Below are 23,559 nucleotides of genomic sequence, written 5' to 3' on the forward strand. Positions count from 1 at the left end.
TGTTTGCAGATGATAACGCAACAATGCGGAGCGTTTATGCCAGCCTCTTCAAGGCACATCATATCACAGGGAAGAGGCTTCTCCTGCTAGAGGAAAGAGATCTGAAAGATATGGGCATTGCATCCAAAGGACACATCATCCATCTGAGGGTACACAGCAGGGAAAAATGAGATAATAAATGTATAGTAGTATCTATCTGATGGCTACAGAGGATATTGGCCAGGGGTCTGCTGTTGATTTTTTTTGTTTAAGTATTCACTAGTAAATATGAACATCATTCGGTCAAGAGCGATATATTTAACAATCAAACCTAGAGGAACTTTACTGTATATAACTTAATGAATAAAATTGCTTATAACATGATCTCCCAGAGTGCAGTTTGGAAGAAGGCTGCACGATATTTTGGCCTAGCTTAAACATATTCATGCATTTTATTATATACCAATAAACTGCAGTATATAGACATAAGAAGTGTTTCTGATGTTAAAACAAGGATCATTAACCACTTGCCGATCGCGCACTCATAACGCGCGTCGGCAAAGTGGCAGGTGCAGGACCAGCGACGCAGTACTGCGTCGCCAGCTGCAGGCTGATTAATCAGGAAGCAGCCGCTCGTGCGAGCGGCTGCTTCCTGTCAATTCACGGCGGGGGGCTCCGTGAATAGCCTGCGGGCCGCCGATCGCGGCTCGCAGGCTAAATGTAAACACAAGCGGAAATAATCCGCTTTGTTTACATTGTACGGTGCTGCTGCGCAGCAGCGCCGTAAGGCAGATCGGCGATCCCCGGCCAATCAGCGGCCGGGGATCGCCGCCATGTGACAGGGGACAGCCTGTCACTGGCTGCACAGGACGGATAGCGCCCTGTGCAGCCTCCGATCTCCGGGGGGGAGCAGGTAGGAGAGGGAGGGAGGAATTTCGCCGCGGAGGGGGGCTTTGAGGTGCCCCCCCACCCGCCAGCCACATGCAGGCAGGAGAGATTGGACCCCCCCCAGCACATCATCCCCCTAGTGGGGAAAAAAGGGGGGCAATCTGATCTCTCTGCCTGCTACCTGATCTGTGCTGGGGGCTGCAGAGCCCACCCAGCACAGATCACTAAACACAGCGCTGGTCCTTAAGGGGGGGTAAAGGGTGGGTCATCAAGTGAGGACAACCGAGGTGACATGATGGGATAGACATGAGCATGTACAGTGCCAAGGACACTAATAACTGTGCTGTGTTTCCTTTTTCCTTTCTCTGCTTGTAAGAGATAAATATCAGTTATGCAAGTGACAGTTTCTGTCCGGGTCGGTACTGGGTCAGACTATAGCGTAACGTTTACTGATAAGGAATTACAGTCATAAAACACTTTCCTGGCAGAAAATGGCTTCTGAGAGCAGGAGATACACTGATGTGAAAAACGATTTGCCCCCTTCCTGGTTTCTTGTTCTTTTGCTTGTTTGTCACACTTAAATGTTTCTGCTCATCAAAAACCATTAACTATTAGTCAAAGATAACCTAATTGAACACAAAATGCAGTTTTAAATGATGGTTTTTATTATTTAGTGAGAAAAAAAACTACAAATCTACATGGCCCTGTGTGAAAAAGTGATTGCCCCCTTGTTAAAAAATAACATAACTGTGGTTTATCACACCTGAGTTCAATTTCTGTAGTCCCCCCCAGGCCTGATTACTGCCACACCTGTTTCAATCAAGAAATCACTTAAATAGGAGCTATCTGACACAGAGAAGTAGACCAAAAGCACCTCAAAAGCTAGACATCATGCCAAGATCCAAAGAAATTCAGGAACAAATGAGAACAAAAGTAATTGAGATCTATCAGTCTGGTAAAGGTTATAAAGCCATTTCTAAAGCTTTGGGACTCCAGTGAACCACAGTGAGAGCCATTATCCACAAATGGCAAAAACATGAAACAGTGATGAACCTTCCCAGGAGTGGCCGGCCGACCAAAATTACCCCAAGAGCGCAGAGAAAACTCATCCGAGAGGCCACAAAAGACCCCAGGACAACATCTAAAGAACTGCAGGCCTCACTTGCCTCAATTAAGGTCAGTGTTCACGACTCAACCATAAGAAAGAGACTGGGCAAAAACGGCCTGCATGGCAGATATCCAAGGCGCAAACCACTTTTAAGCAAAAAGAACATTAAGGCTCGTCTCAATGTTGCTAAAAAACATCTCAATGATTGCCAAGACGTTTGGGAAAATACCTTGTGGACCGACGAGACAAAAGTTGAACTTTTTGGAAGGTGCGTGTCACGTTACATCTGGCGTAGAAGTAACACAGCATTTCAGCAAAAGAACATCATACCAACAGTAAAATATGGTGGTGGTAGTGTGATGGTCTGGGGTTGTTTTGCTGCTTCAGGACCTGGAAGGCTTGCTGTGATAGATGGAACCATGAATTCTACTGTCTACCAAAAAATCCTGAAGGAGAATGTCCGGCCATCTGTTCATCAACTCAAGATGAAGCGATCTTGGGTGCTGCAGCAGGACAATGACCCAAAAGACACCAGCAAAGCCACCTCTGAATGGCTGAAGAAAAACAAAATGAAGACTTTGGAGTGGCCTAGTCAAAGTCCTGACCTGAATCCTATTGAGATGTTGTGGCATGACCTTAAAAAGGCAGTTCATGCTAGAAAACCCTCAAATAAAGCTGAATTACAACAATTCTGCAAAGATGAGTGGGCCAGAATTCCTCCAGAGCGCTGTAAAAGACTCGTTGCAAGTTATCGCAAACGCTGGATTGCAGTTATTGCTGCTAAGGGTGGCCCAACCAGTTATTAGGTTCAGGGGGCAATTTCTTTTTCACACAGGGCCATGTAGGTTTTGAGGTTTTTTTCTCACTAAATAATAAAAACCATCATTTAAAACTTCATTTTGTGTTCAATTATGTTATCTTTGACTAAAAGTTACAAACATGCAAAAGAATAAGAAATCAGGAAGGGGGCAAATAGTTTTTCACATCACTGTAAAAAGGGTCAGTAGTTCATAGATTTTAGCTCTGGCATACTTCAATGCATGCGTAATTGAGCAATGACAATGGAACAGTAAAAATGTAAAAACTAGATTTAAATATAAGATAAAACTGCAGGTTACCTTAAAGTCATTTTTAAGAGAAAGAGGATAGATACAATTGTTCATCTCATCAGTTTATGTTCACCTCGGATGTCCTTTAAAGCAAAAAATAGGTATACTGAATCAGTGGCGTAGCTTAGGAGCTCTTAGCCCCAGTGCAAATGTTACATTAGGCCCCCTCAAGTACTCTATACATAACAATTGATATGAAACACCAAAGCCTGCCAAGGACAGCTCCAGTGTCAGTGAAGTGTAGGCTGAGGAGGAGAACAGTCCATTGATGGTTACAACTAATCAAAGTACATATTAAAGTGATCATTACCAGCATAACACCAATAAACCGCTAATAAAGCAGGTAAAGGAGGGTCCCTAGTTGGTCCATGTAGTCCAGGGTCCATGGTGTAGTTGCTACCTCTGCATCCCCTATTGCTACGCCACTGTACTGAATAATGTATTACATTCTACTGTATGTCAATACAGTTCCTTTTTAAAAGAGGAACTGTTGTCCAAATAACATAATTAATAAAATTGCTTATTTTTTTTACAATATTCACTCAAAAATTATTAGTCAGTGTTTGCCCATTGTAAAATGTCTCCTCTCTCTGGCTTACTTTCTGGAATTAGAGCCATTAGAGAAGACCTCTGGTCTCCCAGAATGCTCAGGGGAGGAGGGAGGTGTAGAGAATTCCACATAATAATCAGCCTCAGTGTTAGGACAGAGCTACATAATATATAGCAACTAAGTTGATGGACGGTGTTGCCCGGGTATGTATTTGGCTGGTGTTGGCTCCACCCACTTTTTCTAACCCTAACGCACAATTACTCAATTACCTAGTTTGTGAGCTTTGCAGTCTTTGGCATCAATAATTTGCATTGAAATGAAACAAATCTGATTGACTATTTGTGGCTGGGGTTCAATTTGAACCCCAGTCACCCCATGACCAACAGTACCAGGTTTGAGGATTGTGCCATTAACAGTGCAAGAATGGATGCAATTAAATATTCCCCTTAAAAATCAATAGGTGAATTTTGATTGGCTTTTGAAGGCTCCACCCACTTTTCTGAATTTTAATCCCAGTCACCCAGTGACCAACTGTGCAAAGTTTGAACACCCTACCATAGACAGTGTAAGAATGGTTGCAGTTTACATTTTCCCAGTGAAAAATTCCCAGTGAAATTTGTATTCATCTCCCCCCACTTTGTGGATATGGGGATAAAAATGATCCTGTATGTTATTCCAGTTAATGTACTACGTGTGCGCCAAATTTCATTCAAATCCGTTCAGCCATTGTTCCGTGATTGAGTAACATACATCTAAACATCCAAACTTTCGCATTTATAATATTAGCGAGATATATGGCTATAGGAAGTATTCTTGATGTTGAAACCAGGATATTTAACATACAAGTGGGTATGCCGAATAATGTCGTTATGATTCCTATTTACGTTAATGCTTCCTTTCATAGCCTTAAACTACCAGTTGTTATTCACCTGTTAACCTCCTGAGCGGTCTGGACGAGCTCAGCTCGTCCACCACCGCCGGAGGCTGCCGCTCAGGCCCTGCTGGGCCGATTTCCACCAAATAAAGTGCAGCACACGCAGCCGGCACTTTGCCAGCCGCGTGTGCTGCCTGATCGCCGCCGCTCTGCGGCGATTCGCCGCGAGCAGCGGCGAAAGAGGGCCCCCCTAGCCGCCTGAGCCCTGCGCAGCCGGAACAAAAAGTTCCGGCCAGCGCTAAGGGCTGGATCGGAGGCGGCTGACGTCAGGACGTCGGCTGACGTCGATGACGTCACTCCGCTCGTCGCTATGGCGACGATATAAGCAAAACAAGGAAGGCCGCTCATTGCGGCCTTCCTTGTTTATTCTGGGCGCCGGAGGCGATCGGAAGATCGCCTCCGGAGCGCCCTCTAGTGGGCTTTCATGCAGCCAACTTTCAGTTGGCTGCATGAAATAGTTTTTTTTTTATTTAAAAAAAACCCTCCCGCAGCCACCCTGGCGATTTAATCAGAACGCCAGGGTGGTTAAAGTGATCCTAGAGCAGTGATGGCCAACCTTGGCACTCCAGCTGTGGTGGAACTACAAGTCCCATGAGACATTGCAATGCTTTGACAGCTCTAAGCATAACTCGGGGAGCCAGAGGCATGGTGGGATTTGTAGATTTGTCACACTATGATCCTGACATCACACTGTGGGAGCATTGTTGCATTGAGGTAAATAACAGCTGTTTACAGTTGTTTCCAACTGCCAAAAAAGCAAGCATTTCCTTCCACTGACATCACCTGCCAGCAGTAAAAATGTCACCATGTGATAAATGTCAGAATGTATATCAGGGAGAGGAAAGATTTTTCATTGGGCAAACACTGACTAAATCGTTTATACATAATTATTGTAAAAATGAAGCACTTTTTTATTACATTATTTTCACTGGAGTTCCTCTTTAAATTACACACCTTGAATACAAATCAGATGCAAAACTATGCACTAAACCCTAATCTAAATAATTTGAATGCAAACTGATACACATGGATGCAGCTAGCCATAAGTAGACTTACACTTTTGTATGACAGGAGATATTGGCAGTGCTTCCAAATGCATAGTATGCCTCAGGTTCATACTATGTTTTTAACTGTTAGCTATTGGTTAGATCTCTTCCAAGAGGGCATATCATCGTTGTGGAAGAGTCTAGTAATTGAACAATCTGTGCACAGGCTGTCCTTGAAGCCAACGTCCTCCTTTGCTGCATCTGTTTAGAAAGCTTGTTGTGGGCTCTGCACATCTATGCAGCTGGTCAACTCGGGTGCAGCTTGTATTTGGAAGTGCTGTCAATATCTCCTGTTGCACAAAATATGTTGTAGCACTGCTATAGACCCACCTTCTCCAAGCCAAGTGGAGGTGATGGTGGTCTTTACAGTCACAAATACACTTTCTTTGTCTTAAATTTCAAAGTACAACTTGAACCAGCATTGGCTGGAAAGGGTGGTTACTTTAGGACCATCTTTAAAGTCTGGAAGTATGGCCTGAACAGTTCGCCGGCAGGCAGTATTCTGTGAACATTGGCTGTACGCATTTGCAGCGAACATTTGGCGTGTTCGATTTGCCCCCTATACATTATTATTGATCTAAACTTTGACCCCTTACTTCACAGTCAGCTGACACATGGCAGCCAATCGGTTAGCACCCCTTACTGGAACCCCCTATCAAAAAGCAGTAGTGGTGGCCATTTTGGATTAATTCTCTGCTGGCTGCTGACTGTTAGTGAGAGCAGATTCAGACCTGCTGCAGATAGGTAGGGAAAGCATTAGCTAGGCCTGTGTTCTTGTTCCCCACTTGCTCTGTAAGCACCCCAAACAGGCCTTTTGAGGGCTAGCACATCAGTCTACTGTGGTTTTTTTTTGTGTGTGTGACACTCCACAGCCCACTGACACCCAGAGCTGTGTGCACACTACTGCTGTTGCCTCATTAAGTTGCAGGTACAGAACCACTCCAGTGCATTATTATTTCACTGTATTCTGATAGTACTATTGCATTTCTCTGCGTGTGACACTCCACAGCCCACTGACTCCCAGAGCTGTGCATAATGTGAGTTCTGCCCTTTAGGGATTAAAATCTGACTTTGCGTCAACTCCGTAATTTTTGGTGGTACTATTGGCATGGATCCCCCTCCGGCATGCCCCTATCCAGGTGTTAAACCCTTGAAACAACTTTTCCATCACTTTTGTGGCCAGACACAGCCTTTGTAGGTTCACCAGATTCGCCTGTTCGTGAACATTTGCAAAAGTTTGCGGAAAATTCTATGTTCACGACATCTCTATTAACCAACAAGGTCAGTATTGCAATGAGTTTGCATTGAAAGAGGACCAGTCAGTAGTCAAATTTTAATCCGTGTCTAAGACAGACACACTTCACCAATGACACCCTTCATCCCCTTTCTCAGGCTTTGCATGTGTGAGTGCCCAATGATTTACAGACTGTATTCACCTCACATACTTTCCCTGAGCCCCACCACTAGATTTTCATACAAATGTATGGTTGCCATAGGATATAGGGGTGCAGAATTAGAAAGGTGATGAGCACAGTAAGGACCAAGCGGCTACTCCTGGTTCCTGGGACCCACAGCAGGTGCTATGCCTATCTGCTGAGCCCCTGGTCAGTAGTAACATAGTTTGTTGTTTGTGATCTTCACAATGGATTCCAGGAGGTTTAATGTCCAATGAAAAATCCACTTAGAGCTACAATATTTACGTAGAATATCTGATGTTTTTTTTTTTCTGCTTTACAGACTGCGATTGAAAGGTTAACTCACGATTACCTGAATCTTTTTCATTTCCCTCCTCTAACAAAGGTATGTTTATGTAACCTTGTGTGTTGTGCTGTTCATGTATGTTAGTATTGAATTAAAAATGAAGTACAAGCAATAGAAATATTTAAACAGGAGGGCCATTCAATCTATTTGTTATAAAAAAGTCGCCCAAAAGGGGGTAGCGCCCCTACAATATCCTCAATGAACCTAAACCGTACACATTTGTGGGGGCCTCAAGTGTTAACACGTTTTATTGTTGCCTGGGCAATAATGAATAGTATCAAAAAATTGCATTAAAAAGTAACACATACACTTCAAAACCATATAAGGACAACTGTAGCAAGAGGGCTAAGGAGGCTGCCATAATGATTTCCTTTTAAGCAATACCTATTGACTCTGTCATTTTTAACCTTAGGTACTACAAGAGCTTTTTAAACACTAGTGATTTGAAAAGCTCTTGCTAATGCAATGCTATGGGGGATTTTTACAAAATCACATCGCTCCAGTGTGAACACACACATAGGATAACATTAGCAAGAGCTTTTAAAATCACAAAGCGCTTAGAAAAGCTTTTGTAGTGTGAACAAGCCCTAAATGTAAATGATTTTTGTGGCCAGGGTTAAATGCAGTGCTTGCTCTCTCTCTTTGTCCAAACATCCTCTCATGGGACAGATAGTGCTTCTAGTGCACTATAATATACATCCATATGCACCATACACACCATACACACAACAGAATGAGCAGTATAAATGCTGACAATAGTTACAGGACTGAGAGAGAGCACTGGATTTAACCTTTTCCATAAGGATTATAGTTACAAGAAAAACACAGAATCTAGCCTCATCTCTTGAACTGAGCACACTTAACCAGTTCCTGAATTGAGTACAGTATATCTATGTACCTTGAAACTTCATCTTAGCACCAGGGTGTAGATATACGTACTCCGTCGTGATTGACCGACTCACGCGCACACGCCTGTTCCCGTTGCCGCTTGTTAAGACACTGATCGTGAATAGGAACAGGTGTTCCCAAAGCCGATCAGAGTGCCTATAATGAATGTTCACCAGCATCAGCGAGATGCCAGTGGTCATTAATGAAATTATAGTAAAAACACATACACAATACAGGTATTTATCTCATCAGTTTATTTTCACTTCAGGTTTGCTTTAGGGAAGAGTCCAGGACCCCTTAAGTCCTTTGATAGAGCAGAGATTGACCCATATTCTGTTCATACAGTACATGCAACCAAATGCTGGAAGAGATTATTTCCTAAACCCTCATAAGAAAATTGTTATTGAGTTCTGTGGTGGTAATTATAATTGCAGCACAGTAAAAATGGTTTTCTTTAATTCACTGGGCTTTTTTGTGAATATTTTTGGATGAACTTATTCTGAGGATGCACCTGCTTTTCCCAAAATGATCAGGATGAAATACATTAAGGTTGCAGAACACTGCTGCTTCCATTATTTGATTGTGTGGGAGGCAACTATCCTCAGCAGTGATGTCAATTGAGAGACTGAAAATAGTCGTTAAAGAAACATTTCAACTGTGCCTGCGATAAACTCCTGAATGTTGTCTGTAAGGCTAAAAAAATCCACAATGGAAGTGACACAAATTACTCCATCTGTGCTGCAGGATCTGACGGTGGAGAGTGAGGAAGAAGAAGAAAAGATTGTGAACTTAGAACTCGTGTTTGGATACCATCTGAAATCTGGCAATATCCCTGAGGTAAATGTCTACATCCAATATAGCTTTGCATATCACCTCACATGCTTCTTTTCTGTGTGCACATTGTTATGAGGTATTCATAGTGTTACTATAATAAGCTGAGTGCTCACAAAGCTAGATCCAGTTGTGTGTGGTCCAGTGTCATGCTGGGAATAGACGGTTTGTTCTTGAGGTGATTAGATGGGTTTGATAGATAATTTCTGACATGTCCAATCGCCATCCGATCGTTTTGACGCTCAATTTGTCATTGAAGTGAATGGAAAAAGATAAGAAAAACGAGCGGAAGATAAGAGAATTGAGTGGCAAAATCGATCGAGCAGAAAAAACAGACCGTGAATGCCCAGCATTAGTCATGGAGAGAATCCAAAGCCATAACAACAAACTTTGTTTCGGGGAAACCTTTAATGACTAAGTGTACAAGAGTTCTTTGCAAGCTTCCAAAACCTTAAGTTTCTTCTTCAGTCATAATACAGAACTGGATCGGAACCACACGTTTCTGATCCAGTTCTGTATTATGCCTGAGGAAGAAACTTATGGTTTTGGAAGCTTGCAAAGAACTCTTGTACAGTTGGTCATTAAACGTTTCACCAAAACAACTTTTGTTATCTGTACTAGATCCGTACATTAAAGGGATCCTGAAGTGGGACTGCAAGGGTTAACCACCCTGGCGTTCTGATTAAATCGCCAGGGTGGCTGCGGGAGGGTTTTTTTTAGATAAAAAAAAAACTATTTCATGCAGCCAACTAAAAGTTGGCTGCATGAAAGCCCACTAGAGGGCGCTCCGGAGGCGATCTTCCGATCGCCTCCGGCGGCAAGAGATAACACGGAAGGCCGCAATGAGCGGCCCTCCGTGTTTCGCTTCCCTCGTCGCCATGGCGACGAGCGGAGTGACGTCATTGACGTCAGCCGACGTCTTGACGTCAGCCGCCTCCGATCCAGCCCTTAGCGCTGGCCGGAACTGTTTGTTCCGGCTACGCTGGGCTCGGGCGGCTGGGGGGACCCTCTTTCGCCGCTGCACGCGGCGGATCGCCGCGCTGCAGCGGCGATCAGGCAGCACACGCGGCTGGCAAAGTGCCGGCTGCGTGTGCTGCTTTTTATTTGGTGCAAATCGGCCCAGCAGGGCCTGAGCTGCAGCCTCTGGCGGTGTTGGACGAGCTGAGCTCGTCCAGACCGCTCAGCAGGTTAAACTAGTGGTAAATCTGAATACTAAATGGCTGAGTATACAGTCAGGTCCATAAATCTTGGGACATCAACACAATTCTAACATTTTTGGCTCTATTCACAAAAAAGAGTGGACTTGAAATGAAACGAACACAATGTGCTTTAACTGCAGAATGTCAGCTTTAATTTGAGGGTATTTACATCCAAATCAAGGTGACCGGTGTAGGAATTACAACAGTTTGCATATGTGCCTCCCACTTGTTAAGGGAGCAAAAGTAATGGGACAGAATAATAATCATAAATCAAACTTTCACTTTTGAATACTTGGTTGCAAATCCTTTGCAGTCAATTACAGCCTGAAGCCTGGAATGCATAGACATCAGCAGATGCTGGGAAATGCATGCTCAATCCGATTCAGGTCAGGTTATTGACTTGGCCATTGCAGCACATCGTGTTTATTTTATTTCAAATCTATTGCAGTTGTGTATAGGCCCAAAAATGTTAGAATTGTGTCGATGCCCCAATATTTATGGACCTGACTGTAGTTTGGCTTCTTAAAACAGAAGTTATTTGTGATAATTCACCTTTTAAAATGAGCAACTGTTGAGGCATCACTCCTAAATATGTAAATCATCTCCTTATGCCCCTGAAGCCAGGCTCACATCCAGAACCGCTTGTGTATGGTGAGCCTATTGCTTATACATTTTACAGAGCCAAATCAACCCAAATGCATACAGCCTGTTTAGGACTTTCTGGTCCTCATCAGTGCATGGCAGGGATTGGTATGGCTCTATGGGATAGGGGATGAGTAATACAGAATACCCAGATAACTCATGGTGACCAGAAACCACTAGGAAAGTATAATGGGCTAAAAGTGAGCCAAAAAGCCTTCCAACTAAAAAGCCAAACTGCATATAATTGTATGTTATTACATGTTGGGTTGATGTGGCTCTAAAATGTATAAATGTATAAGCTATAGGCTTGCAAAATGTATAAGCTATAGGCTTGCAAAATGTATAAGCTATAAGCTTGCTTTACTCCAGTGGTTCTGGATGTGTGCGTGGCTTCAGGGGAATTACTGTCAATAACTTGTTACGGTACTGAGGTCTTTAGAGAGGATTTTTCTGCTTTTGCACTATTATGTGTCCATAGTTTTGTTCTTTGACATGAGCTTTTTGATAGGCTAGAGATAACTGGCAGCTAGAACCTAACAAGGTTAGGGCAGAATAGCCATGTGATGTGTACGCAGCAGAATATAAACACCTATTACTGATTTTTATTTGCTGCCTGTTTCTGGGGCTTTAGCCAAGGAGTAGACTTATTGTGAGGGGTTCACAGCACCAAGGGGCTCGCATGGGTGATTTCCTAGTATTTAGGTGATATGCAAAGGTTATACTAAAGTACAGCTCTGGGTAGGAGGATGTGTGGCAAGTGCAGTCAGACCCCCTGAAAACACGTTGTGATCCAAGCAGTAGTGTTGGTGTTTGAATCCTGTCCACTTCGGATGTCCATCACTTGAACAAAACTGTAGAAACCCGAATAATGACAACCTTTTGGTTTGTGTTCAGGTGTCTACTTAACCATTCATTGTTATCTGCTTTTCAATGGAAGTGCAGAAACGGTTGGGACGTTAATAGCATAGTAAAGGAGGGGGTGGAAGTTGTGAGTGCATCAGGGCCCCTGGACTTGAGGAGCGCTCAGTAAGGGCTCTCCTTCACCCGCTGCAGTTGTGCTATGCTGGCAATGATCACCTCTGTATGTGCCTTTTATGCTGGTAAACATTAATATAATCCTACCCTCCCCAGCTTACACCTTTGTCACACTGCATCTGTCCTTGGCAAGTTTTGTTGTTCCAAATCAATTGTTATATACAGTATAGGACGCTTGAGGGGGCCTAGTGTAAAACTCGAACTGGAGCCCATAGATCCTTGGCTGTGCCACTGTGCAAACCTGACGGAAATGGACACCATGAAAGTGCTGGAGGATTTCTGTTGGAATTTAGCTCCCAAATCAATCCAAACATTGTGACTAATGCTGGGAATACACCGTTCGTTTTTGATCCATTTAGATGGCTCAATAGATAACTTCCGACATGTCCGTTCTCCCACTCGATCGTTTCGCCGCTCGATTTGTGATAGAAGTGAATGGTAAAAGATAAGAAGAACGAGCGGAAGATAAGAGAATCGACTGCAGAATCGATTAGCGAAACGATAGAGCGGCAAAAACAAGCCGCGTATGCCCAGCATAAGGGCAAACTGAGTACAAACAGAACTGAGGCACATTCCACCAACATTACTAGGCAGGTCCGTATGTTGCATTGGACAATACATTTTTCTACAGATTACAGATCAATGTGAATTAAACTTAGACTAGGGGAAATGAGTATATTCTCCTCTGTTATACTCAGTCTTCATGCACTGAGTTTGTGGGCAGTAGGTGACATCTGTATTCTATGTGCGCCATGTTCCCAGTGAATTCACAACAGATGGCAAAGGAATGTTTATGTAAGATTTAGTAGTGCTGTATAATCCTGATTAAATTATATTAACACTAAGCCCAAATGTAGTGATAGAATTTATTTTGTGAGGCAAGTAGGTTTTAAACTCATGGGGAACTTGTCCTAGAGCTGACAATGGTTACAGGTGTTTACACTCAAACATATTACAGCTCAAATAGAATGAAGACACTTTTTACAACTTAAAGTCTATTAAAAAAAAAATGAGTTGAACTTACCTGGGCCTTCTTGCCGCCCCCTGGAGTGCACACCGCCAGTTCAAGTCCCTTTGGCCAGCATCTAAGCTGGCCGGCCACATGCCTCCTTATCGAGTTTCTGCGTTCAGGAGCGTTATTTGCAGTACATGGAAAATGCTACTGCGCATGTGCAGAGCCCTTCTGGCTGCGGTAGTTCAATCAGGGTGCGCACAGCTCAGGGGCCACACATATGCAGTAGCCACCGACTGGGGGGGGGGGGGTCACCACTGCTGGTTGGAGGGACTGGACCAGCGTTGTGGGCACAGGAGGACTCCAGGGCGCTGCAAGAAGCCCCAGGTAAGTTCAACTCATTTTATTGTTAGACTTAAGTCTTCCTTTAAATCCAGATTAAAAATATGCATAAATGCCAGGTTGTATAAATAGCTCAGCTGGATATCACATTAGTAAAACTACTACACACTGGGCTTTTTATTCTTACAGTAGGTAAGTATTTTAGGACTACCAACTACAACCTGATTGGACAGTTTAAAAATTAATAATTTTACATCAGCTAATCAAAGAAGGTTATACAGATAAAAAGAATAAACGCCAGGACTAGAAAAAGTACCTGAGGCTGAGCTTCGATATAAAACTTAAACCACAGATTCCCAATTTTTCTAACTTTCCTTTCCCATCCCTTCTTACTAACCTGACACTGTAGCCCTGTTCCTCCCACAATCCCCACCCCATACTCACCTATGAATATTCTAAACTATGGGAGTGACGTACTTGCACCATATGAGTTGCTATCATTAGAGACACTTTAACTCCTCCAGCCCCTTCTACCTACTGATCCAATATCTTTGTTACAAGAATGAGGTAGCAGAGGGGACACAATCTCCCCCCATCCACCTCCACCACCACCACCACCAAATATATTGGAAGAGGGCGGGGCTGCAACAGTCATGGTCTCCTCTAAGCAATACCGTAAAAGGATTGGGGCGGGGCATGATCATCATACGTCCTCCCCAGAAATGACCATGAGAGGCTGAGTGTCTTTTCTGTGATTGGACTACAGTTTAAGGTTGCTGTCAGAGTTACCAGGAAGATTACTGCTTGACTAACAATGAATGCATTTATTTAATATTTTTATGGCCTGTTGTTGCTGATAACTAATATTTTCCATGAAAGATCGAGACCCCTGTGGCTTCCCACAGATCAAGGCAAAATAATTAACAGGGAGACAAAAATTGTCCAGCATGACAATTCTCCTCTGATCCAGAGAAAGAATAAAATTTAGCCAAATAAAGCCTCTAGTTGCTGGGCGATCTACCAGCCGCCAGCCAATTGGTCAACAGCTGCTGACGATGCTGGGATTGTGGTTTCCCCTCCCTTTTTAAGTCAGTGGAAAGTTCCCTATTAAAATAAAATTTTCAGATGCTCAGGAGTTGTTGGTCATCAGATTGCGCAGCTAAAATAATGACAGGTTGTTTCTGATTGGTTTCTATGGATTTCCGCATCAGGCCTGTTACTGTTTATTAAACACACACAAATTGGGGACAGCTTCTGCTTGCATATGACCATGTCTGCACTCAGATCTCAGCATTGCAGCAGTTAGCATATCACCGCATGTGCTACCTCTCCCCTACCCCGAGATGAAGGCATCAGTTACACCAAGTTCTCAGGAAAAGCACCTTTTAATGTAACGTCTCAGGTTCTTTGCAAGGACGGAGTACACATCAAGCTGTGTCTGTTTTATCTTTCATAATTATATCACACAGCACACGGTACAAACGTAAGGAGGGGGGAAAAAAACAAGCATGGAAAAAAAAGTATATGATACCGCCCTAATTAAAAATACCCTGTAGAAAATAGGGGCATTATTCTGCCTTACATGTCGTCTAGTCATGGAAACATGTCAGGAACTTTATAAATATGTCAGCCACCATGTTTTCAAAGCCAACTCCTATCCTGAAAAGCGTATTGTACTTCAGCTTCATCTTTGTTCTTTTTTAATCTTTTATTTTATTATTTTTTTTATTGTATTGTTTCCATTTAATCTTTAAGAATACCCAGAGACCATGCTTCAAATGACCGCTTCACTTATAAAAAAAAAATTGCAATCTAGCAGTAACCTTGTCTGCGTCGCGTCTAGTTAGCACCAATCCCGCCTGACCTCAGACGCGCTATTGTTCAGGGTATAATACATTTACATATTTTGCAATAAAACATCAGTCATTTGCATTACTGTGTCAAGATTTATTTGATTCTTCCACCTAAAAAAAAAAAAATGACTCATTTTGCCTTTCTTGTATTAAAAAAAAACAAAAAACAAAAAAACAACTACTCTAAGCTTGTTTGAGAATAATCAAAAATTGGCCATTTAGCTTCAAGTCATTTTCTTTTCAAAAGGCAAATGTTATTTAATCTTTCAGCTGTTCATTGTGCCATCATAAATACTTGCTTTTCAGCACAGTTGTGGGGACTGAAATGAGCCCACTAATTGCCTCCCATTTCTACTGACATGTGGTGGTTTAGTGGAAAGAAAACGCAGCAGGGAGAAGGAAATAGGAGGCTGAGAAAATGGGAGCTAATTATTTTCACTGCCTCATGTCAGGCTCGGTGTCAGCCTTGTTTTTACAAACTGGAAGGTTTAGCACTAAATAAAACAAACTGGCGTCATGTTTTCATATACTGGCAGTGTCATGGAAGCAGCTGCACATCTCAAAGACAATGTAACGCCGTCGTTCTGCGCGGACACCATCTGACAGGCACTGTGAGCCACTGCTAATGAGGATATCACAGTGATGCCAAGTGAAAGGTGCTGAATAATTTATGATTTTTTTTTTATTTTTTTTTTACATCAGTGCTGCCATAGTCCTTTACATCATTATGAGACATTGTTTTCCTGAAGAGATTAAAACATCCTTTAGTCCTAGACCCTGGAACCTACATGTGCTAAGAGAGGGACTATTAATGGAATTTGGGAAGAGACATCCTTTGCTTGGTGGGTGTTGATTTTTTTTGTATGTAAGACGGTCTCACAGGACAAAGCTGCGGAGGGTCGCGACATGCCAGCTATGAGAGGAGCAAATTATCCTCACTTGTATTATGGAGTTTTTTGTTTTTTTTCTAATCCGAAAGAATAAAGGGAAATCGGGTTTAACATAATGATAAATAACCCAGGTGCCATAACTGAAAGCTCTGCTGTTATGACTCGGAAACAGCAGGTCCCAGCAGCTGAGCTGGATAATAAAGCGGTTACAGCAGCCAGCGGAAGCGACTAGCATCAATGCTCAGCTACTTTTAATAAATTTAGATGTGATTTTCAACTGAGAAATGCTGATTACTTCACTGAGACTGTTGCTTTGTTGAAGGGGGAGGAAAAAAGCATAGCTGGTCATCTGAATACAACAAGAATGACTGCAGCTATTTTACTTGCTTAAAGGGAACTCGAGGTGAGAGACATATGGAGGCTGACATATTTATTTCCTTTTAAACAATGCACTCTGCCTGGCTGTCGTGCTGATTTCTTGATTCTAATACTTTTAGCCACAGACCCAGAACAAGCATGCAGATGAGATGTTTCTGACTAGGTTCTGACAAGATTTGCTGCATGCTTGTTTCAGGTGTGTTATTCAGACAAAACTGATGCCAGAATGATGAGCAGGAAAGCCACACAACTAATATTGTTTAAAAGGAAAAAGTAATGGCAGCTTCCATATGTCTCTCACCTTGGATTCATATTAAAGGGCAGCTTGAAGTAAGATGAATATGGAGGCTGCCATCTTTATTACCTTTTGAAAAAATGCCAGTTATCTGGCTGTTTTGCTAATGTTTGCCTGCAGGGAGACTGGAATCCGAGCCTCTCAATACTCATTCTAAGCTAGAGATCCATCTTCTGCCTTTCCTACTATCTGGAACAGCAGCATGGCAAGCAGCATTTATTATTAAGAATGACTTCAGACACTCTGATATTTTCAAATTAAAAACAATGGTGCACAAGCCAGCCTGGGGCCCCGGGAACTCTCACTGCCCGGGGCCCCAGAACCAGCATTTAACACCATATGTGAGCGCAGTCAAGCCCTGGAGCTGCCACCCCCAAGAGCCTGTCCCCAACTGCTCTGAAACTTACCAAACACACAAAGGGAAATACTCACTCCCAAACAGTCCTCTGCTGCTTTATAAAGCAGCAGAGGACTGTTTGGGAGTGAGTATTTCCCTTTGTGTGTTTGGTAACTCTAATATTTTCATTTGATTATATCATTTTAAATAAAATTATGCATGAAGACATTTTAATATAAGGTATTTGCAGAATCTTAAAAGAAAAGTATATGCTGCAGCAATTCATAGATCCTCATTTTCCCCTCTGCAACCTCCAGTTGCCTGCTCAACTCCCCAACTGCCCAATCAGTGTGAAGCCACGCCTCTCTGTGAAAGATTGACATGATGTGCTATCAGTCAGCAGGGTGGCTATAGTATGGATATAGAAGTCTCCCTTTATTGGCATACCTCATGTCTGGTCTCTAGGGCCACCACAGTTTGTGTTAAAACCATGAAGGACCATGGAGGTCCCAAGCACAGGAAGTGATGAGAAGTCTTTGCTATAGGGGCACGTATAGCAGTAAACAGCCAAAAAAAGGTTCTAAACAAATAGTTTTTCCCCTGGAGTTTGGTTTTAATGTGCAACTCAACCTTCAAGGGGTTTACATATGAGTGCTTCACTAGTCATTTTGTAATGTTATGTTTAATAAATTACTTTTGTATTTCCATCTGCAGCCGAATGTTGTTTTCTAAAATTACCAGGAAGCAAAATTGTCAATTAATTTTAACCATGACAACTGTAATTTAGGCTTGATTCATATTAGCCGGATTATGAACTTTCCCCTCCGATGGTGCATTGTGGTCCAGTCTAGAGATGTAGCGAACTGTTCGCCGGTGAACGGTTCCAGGCGAACTTTGGGGGTTCGCGTTCGCCTGTACCAGGCGAACTTTTGCGGTAGTTCGATTCGCCCCATAATGCTCTATTGAGCAAAACTTTGACTCTCTACATCACAGTCAGCAGTCACATTATTGCCAAACACATTGCTCTCACTGCTGGATGCCCGCCCCCCCTCCCTCCTTCCTCCCTCCCTCCTTCCTCCCTCCCTCCTTCCTTCCTCCAAGCAAGGTCCTTATGCCATTTCACTCACTTGTCTGCCTACACTAATTAGTTAAGGGACAGCTGCTTCCTCCCTCCTCCCCTTCTACCCTTCTACCTATTCCCTCCTCCCTCCTACCTACCGGAGGGAGGAGGGTCTCATCTGCCAGGGAATTATACTATTTCAAAAACCAGTTTACATACCATAACTGGGAATCGAACCCAGGTCTCACTGTGTGGTGGGCAAGTACCCTAACTGCTGTACCACAACAGTACTAACTGAAGCTGGCCTAGCATTTACTATTTATGCTCAATGCAATAGAAACATTAGGTTGCTTAAAGAGAACCCGAGGTGTGTTTCAAGAATGTTATCTGCATACAGAGGCTGGATCTGCCTATACAGCTATCCCAAACCCCACTAAGGTCCCCCTGCACTCTGCAATCCCTCATAAATCACAGCCATGCTGTGAGGCTGTGTTTACATCTGTAGTGTCAGTCTCAGCTGCTCCCCCGCCTCCTGCATAGCTCTGGTCCCTGCCCCCGTCCCTTCCCTCCAATCAGCAGGGAGGGAAGGGATGCAGGCGGGGACTGGAGTTCTGCAGGAGGCGGGGAGAGCAGCAGACTGACACTATAGAGATAAACACAGCCAGCTCTGACAAGCTGTTTGTCAGCAGCGTGGCTGTGATTTATGAGGGATTGCAGAGTGCAGGGGGATCTTAGGGGTGTTTGGGATAGCAACAGAGGCTTGGCTGTATAGGCAGATCCAGCCTCTGTATGCAGATAACATTCTTCAAACCCACCTTGGGTTCTCTTTAAAGGGAACCTAAACTGAGAGTGATATGGATGTTTCCTGTAAGCAATACCAGTTGCCTGGCAGTCCAGCTGATCTCTGTGACTGCTATAGTGGCTGAATCACACCCTGAAACAAGCATGCAGCTAATCCAGTCTGACTTCAGTCAGAGCACCTGATCTGCTTGCTTGTTCAGGGGCTGTGGCTAAAAGTATTAGAGACACAGGATCAGCAGGCGATTCAGGCAACTGGTATTATTTTAAAAGGAAAAATCCATATCCTTCTCCATTTAGGTTCCCTTTAAGGATTTGTAGCATAAAAGCCAACTCACATTGGCTGGGATTTGAACCCGGGTCTCACTGTGTGGTGGGCAAGCACCCTAACCACTGTACCACAACAGTACTAACTGAAGCTGGCCTAGCATTTACCAAGGACTTAAAGGTGTGCTGGAGAGTTTTCATGATGTCCAGTGGACACACCCTCGATACTATTAATGCCGTTTAAGTCCTAAGTTTCTATTGGACAAGGCTTTACATCCCATACACAATCAGCGTACGTATAGTTATGCTGCTGGTGAGTTAAGGGGCAGGGCTCGTCCTGCTGCCGCTCAAATTCCCGGTGGTGTTCAATACTATTTACCCTCCAAGTCGAAGCAACTTGGAGGGAGAAGTAACTTGGGGTCTGGTGATCGCCGGAACCTCGAATTACCCTTACTCTCCCTGCGCACTATAGAAGCACCTAGTTTAGTCGCTTAACCTAAGCCGCCGCGGAGGATTTTTTCAGGCCCTGCTGGGCCGATTTGCATAACTTTTTTTTTTCAAACACACAACTAGCACTTTGCTAGCTGCGCGTTTGGTCCGATTGCCGCCGATCCGCCGCTACCCGCCACAATACATCCCCCCCGCATACCCCTTGCGCAGCCTGGCCAATCACCGACAGGCTGCGCTATGGGGTGGATCGGGACTCCCTGTGACGTCACGACGTCGATGACTTCAATGACGTCACTCCGTTCGTCGCCATGGCGACGGGGGAAGCCCTCAAGGAAATCCCGTTCAGAACGGGATTTCCTGATGGGCATACGCGCCGGCGGCGATCAGACTGTACGGGGGGACGCTGCAGGGAGGGGGGAAGCATGTAGCTAGTGCTAGGCTAGCTACATGCCCAAAAAAAAGAAAAAAAAGGTTAAAAAAAAAACCATATCATACCGCCAGGGAAGTTAACACTGAAACCACTTGCTATGTATAAGCATATGGTTCATTATCATTAGGAAGTAGGTAGAAACCTCTATTAATTTCATGCCAAACAAATTTCCCAGACTTAATAAACTGGGACTCTAGAACTGAAAAGGAAGAGTGCTAACCACTTAGCCACCATTATTCCCATAAAGGGAACTTGAAGTGAGCGGAATACAGAGTGGACGCGGCCATTTTCATTCCCTTATAAACAGTGCCAGTTGTCTGGCTGTCATGCTTAGCTTTAGGCCTTTTGTTGCTTTTGAGTCACACACCTGCAACAAGCATGCAGCCAGTGAAGTCAGACTAGCCTCAAAGCATATTGGACAAATGTGTCAGCACACCAATAATTCCATAGTACACGCTCTTTTATTGAGCCATGCGTTCCCACAAGAGGAAAAAGCCGACAATTGTTTCAGGGCCACACAGGGTCCCCCTTCTTCAAGGCGCGTGGTTACAAAATACATACAAGTTCAACAAACATTATATAATAACATAATCCCTACTCACCCCACCCACAGTGAATTCAATCAGTGATGTCATCTCCATTTGTTTACATAACAAACATGCCCCAATGTTCATCCTCTTGTACGATCTAGGTACTCATTTAAATGATAATGCTAATCAGTGCGCACAGCGCTACTGTACCTATTGTTTGTTACCTGTTAGAAGATCCACCAGTCACATCCTGTGTTAAATGTATGGATAATTGTCCCAGTGATTTGAATGTCATTCAAATCACTGGGACAATTATCCATACATTTAACACAGGATGTGACTGGTGGATCTTCTAACAGGTAACAAACAATAGGTACAGTAGCGCTGTGCGCACTGATTAGCATTATCATTTAAATGAGTACCTAGATCGTACAAGAGGATGAACATTGGGGCATGTTTGTTATGTAAACAAATGGAGATGACATCACTGATTGAATTCACTGTGGGTGGGGTGAGTAGGGATTATGTTATTATATAATGTTTGTTGAACTTGTATGTATTTTGTAACCACGCGCCTTGAAGAAGGGGGACCCTGTGTGGCCCCGAAACAATTGTCGGCTTTTTCCTCTTGTGGGAACGCATGGCTCAATAAAAGAGCGTGTACTATGGAATTATTGGTGTGCTGACACATTTGTCCAATATCTTATCTGGAGATACAGATGCCTATATCTCAGTGTCAAGCACCCAACCGATTTAACTGATGGTGTGCCCTTCATAACCCAGTGAACATAGCCTCAAAGCATGATGTGCAGCTCATTCTGGGCCAGAGACCTATAGCTTTATAGACAGAGCATTAGTACAGAAGTCAAGCAACTGGCATTTTTTATAAGGGAATGAAGATGGCAGCCCCCGTATTCCTCTCACTTCAAGGTTCCTTTGAAGAACACCTCTGGTGAACAATTAAAAACAGCGATGTAAATACAGAAAAGGCAGAGGCCTTTTTCTCGAAGAGGCCAGGTCTACACAATCAGAGCACGGCCAAAAAGGGGTTCCAGTGACACTTAAATTAAATGCAATGCACTGGCCTATTATGACTTGTCCTCATTAGAGGATTGATTTGTTTTTAATTGGTCACCAGAAGTGCTCTTTAAAGAGGTATGTGTACCTCATCTGCCCAGAAATGAGCATTTAGATGACACAGTAACATTAACGGTTTGTGGGAGACAAGATAAAGAAGTCAGTGGAAAGTCATAGAAGCGGATAGGACATATTTTGAAGTGTCCTTCTGAGCGATAATAAAGTGACGATCGGGACTGAATTTAAACATTTTGCCTCCATAGACCAGCTACGTTGTGCTGCCCCCCTTCCCGTGTACAGCATCCGCCACCTTCTGTTTTAAATGCTGCCATCCATGTGCAGCAGTCACCATCTTCAGTATGCAGCTTTTCTGTTTCTTTCAAGACATCCCACTATTTATATGAGGTCTCCTTTTTTATTGAGCATTGGACTAAAGGACCGTATTAACCACAAGATTTTTCCAACTGCGTTTTGCAACAAACTACCATTTTCCATGGTATTGCGCAACATCTTGTAACATTGTTTAAGAACAAGTGACACCCATGCTAACCGAGCAATAAAAAACACATATATAAGTAGATAAATACTAGTTCTACTTACATAACAGATGTATTGCACTGACCACGTTATGATTCCTGTGAATTTTATAAAGAAAAAGCAGAGAATCCTATTCTAGACAGTTTCCATCTCGATCAGGGCTGCTCAAATCCGGATCCGGGAGACATCCAGATAGTTGTATCTGGATATCTCCCAGCTACCTGTGCGGGGCGGGGGGTTCAATCTTACCTGTTGGACGTCTTATTCGGTCCGTCCCTCTGCGCCTCCCACGATGCGGTCCAAGCGGTGGTCACGTGATTACAAACACTTCCTCCTTCCGGGTTGAAGGAGGAAGTGTTTGTATTCACGTGACGCGCGCGGAGCGCATCGTGGGAGGCGCCGAGGGATGGACAAAGAAGACGTCAGACAGGGAAGATTGACCCCCCCGCACAGGTTTACTGGGAGATATCCGGATAGCAACTATCCGGGTATCTCCCGGATCCGGATTTGAGCAGCCCTAATCTCGGATAACTTTGAATGAAGCTAATCCTGACATCATTTCCTCCCTCACTCTTTTTTTTTTCTCTTGCTGATTGTGTATTAATTACCCGCCCTCCTCCCAGAGTCTTCAGACACTCCCACTAGGAAGTGCACTGTCTTATGTCATTAGAAGGAAGGGGAAATACAGGGAAGAGGAGGAATATATTATAGATAAAAAGACCCCCCCAGCATGCAACTGTTTTGCCAGCCAATGGCAATGGCAATTAAAGGGCCAGTGCTCCTAATGTATGTGATAACTCCAAACCATAACAGCAGAAAAAGTTTTGAATGCAGGATTAGCATCTTTATCACTTAATACACTCAGACCAGTTGCTGTTGAAATTGGATTTTTATGGTGAAAATCCTGCTTTATATTAGTTAAACAATGCTTAGTGACTTGCGGTGATCACACCAGTCATGACGATTGCGCACAATCGCTCCAATCCCTAATGACTCCTGCGCAAAGTGCCGCAATTGTTTGACCTCTCAATCGCGTTCATTGTGTGCCGTGGCATGTTCCTGCAGGTAGGAAGGTAGATCGGGGAGCGATTGTTTGTCTGTAGCGTCGCTGTGAGGTTCTGCGATCCATCTTCAGGTGAGTAGCTTAAGCTGCAGCCCTTGCGGAGATCTGCCCTGGTGAGGACACATCCAAAGAGCAGTTTACATTTATCTCATAGCGAAACAAAGGTCGTATAGAATTAAAAATGGTACTGTATTTAGATATAAATAACTTTTTTCTCTTAACGTGTATGCACTATATGACTTATTGAAGGTACAGGTATGTAATAAATGACTTATTGAGAGTACAAGTATGCACTATATGACTAATTGAGGGTAGAGGTATGCATTATAT

The 23,559-nt window shown here is 43.5% G+C and overlaps 1 protein-coding gene across 6 annotated transcripts in view; it reads left to right on the top strand.

Annotated features, from left to right (window-relative positions):
- The window catches only part of MAP3K20 (mitogen-activated protein kinase kinase kinase 20), a 291,544-nt gene that overhangs the window by 232,774 nt on the left and 35,211 nt on the right, over positions 1 to 23,559 (top strand). For all 6 annotated transcript variants that reach the window (XM_068245494.1, XM_068245492.1, XM_068245496.1 and 3 more), the window contains 3 exons: positions 10 to 149; positions 7,352 to 7,414; positions 9,008 to 9,100. In XM_068245494.1, coding sequence (XP_068101595.1) covers positions 10 to 149; positions 7,352 to 7,414; positions 9,008 to 9,100 — 296 coding nt within the window. The remainder of the gene's footprint in view (positions 1 to 9; positions 150 to 7,351; positions 7,415 to 9,007; positions 9,101 to 23,559) is intronic.

This window comes from Hyperolius riggenbachi, chromosome 7 (genome assembly GCF_040937935.1).
Source record: "Hyperolius riggenbachi isolate aHypRig1 chromosome 7, aHypRig1.pri, whole genome shotgun sequence".
NCBI lineage: Eukaryota > Metazoa > Chordata > Amphibia > Anura > Hyperoliidae > Hyperolius > Hyperolius riggenbachi.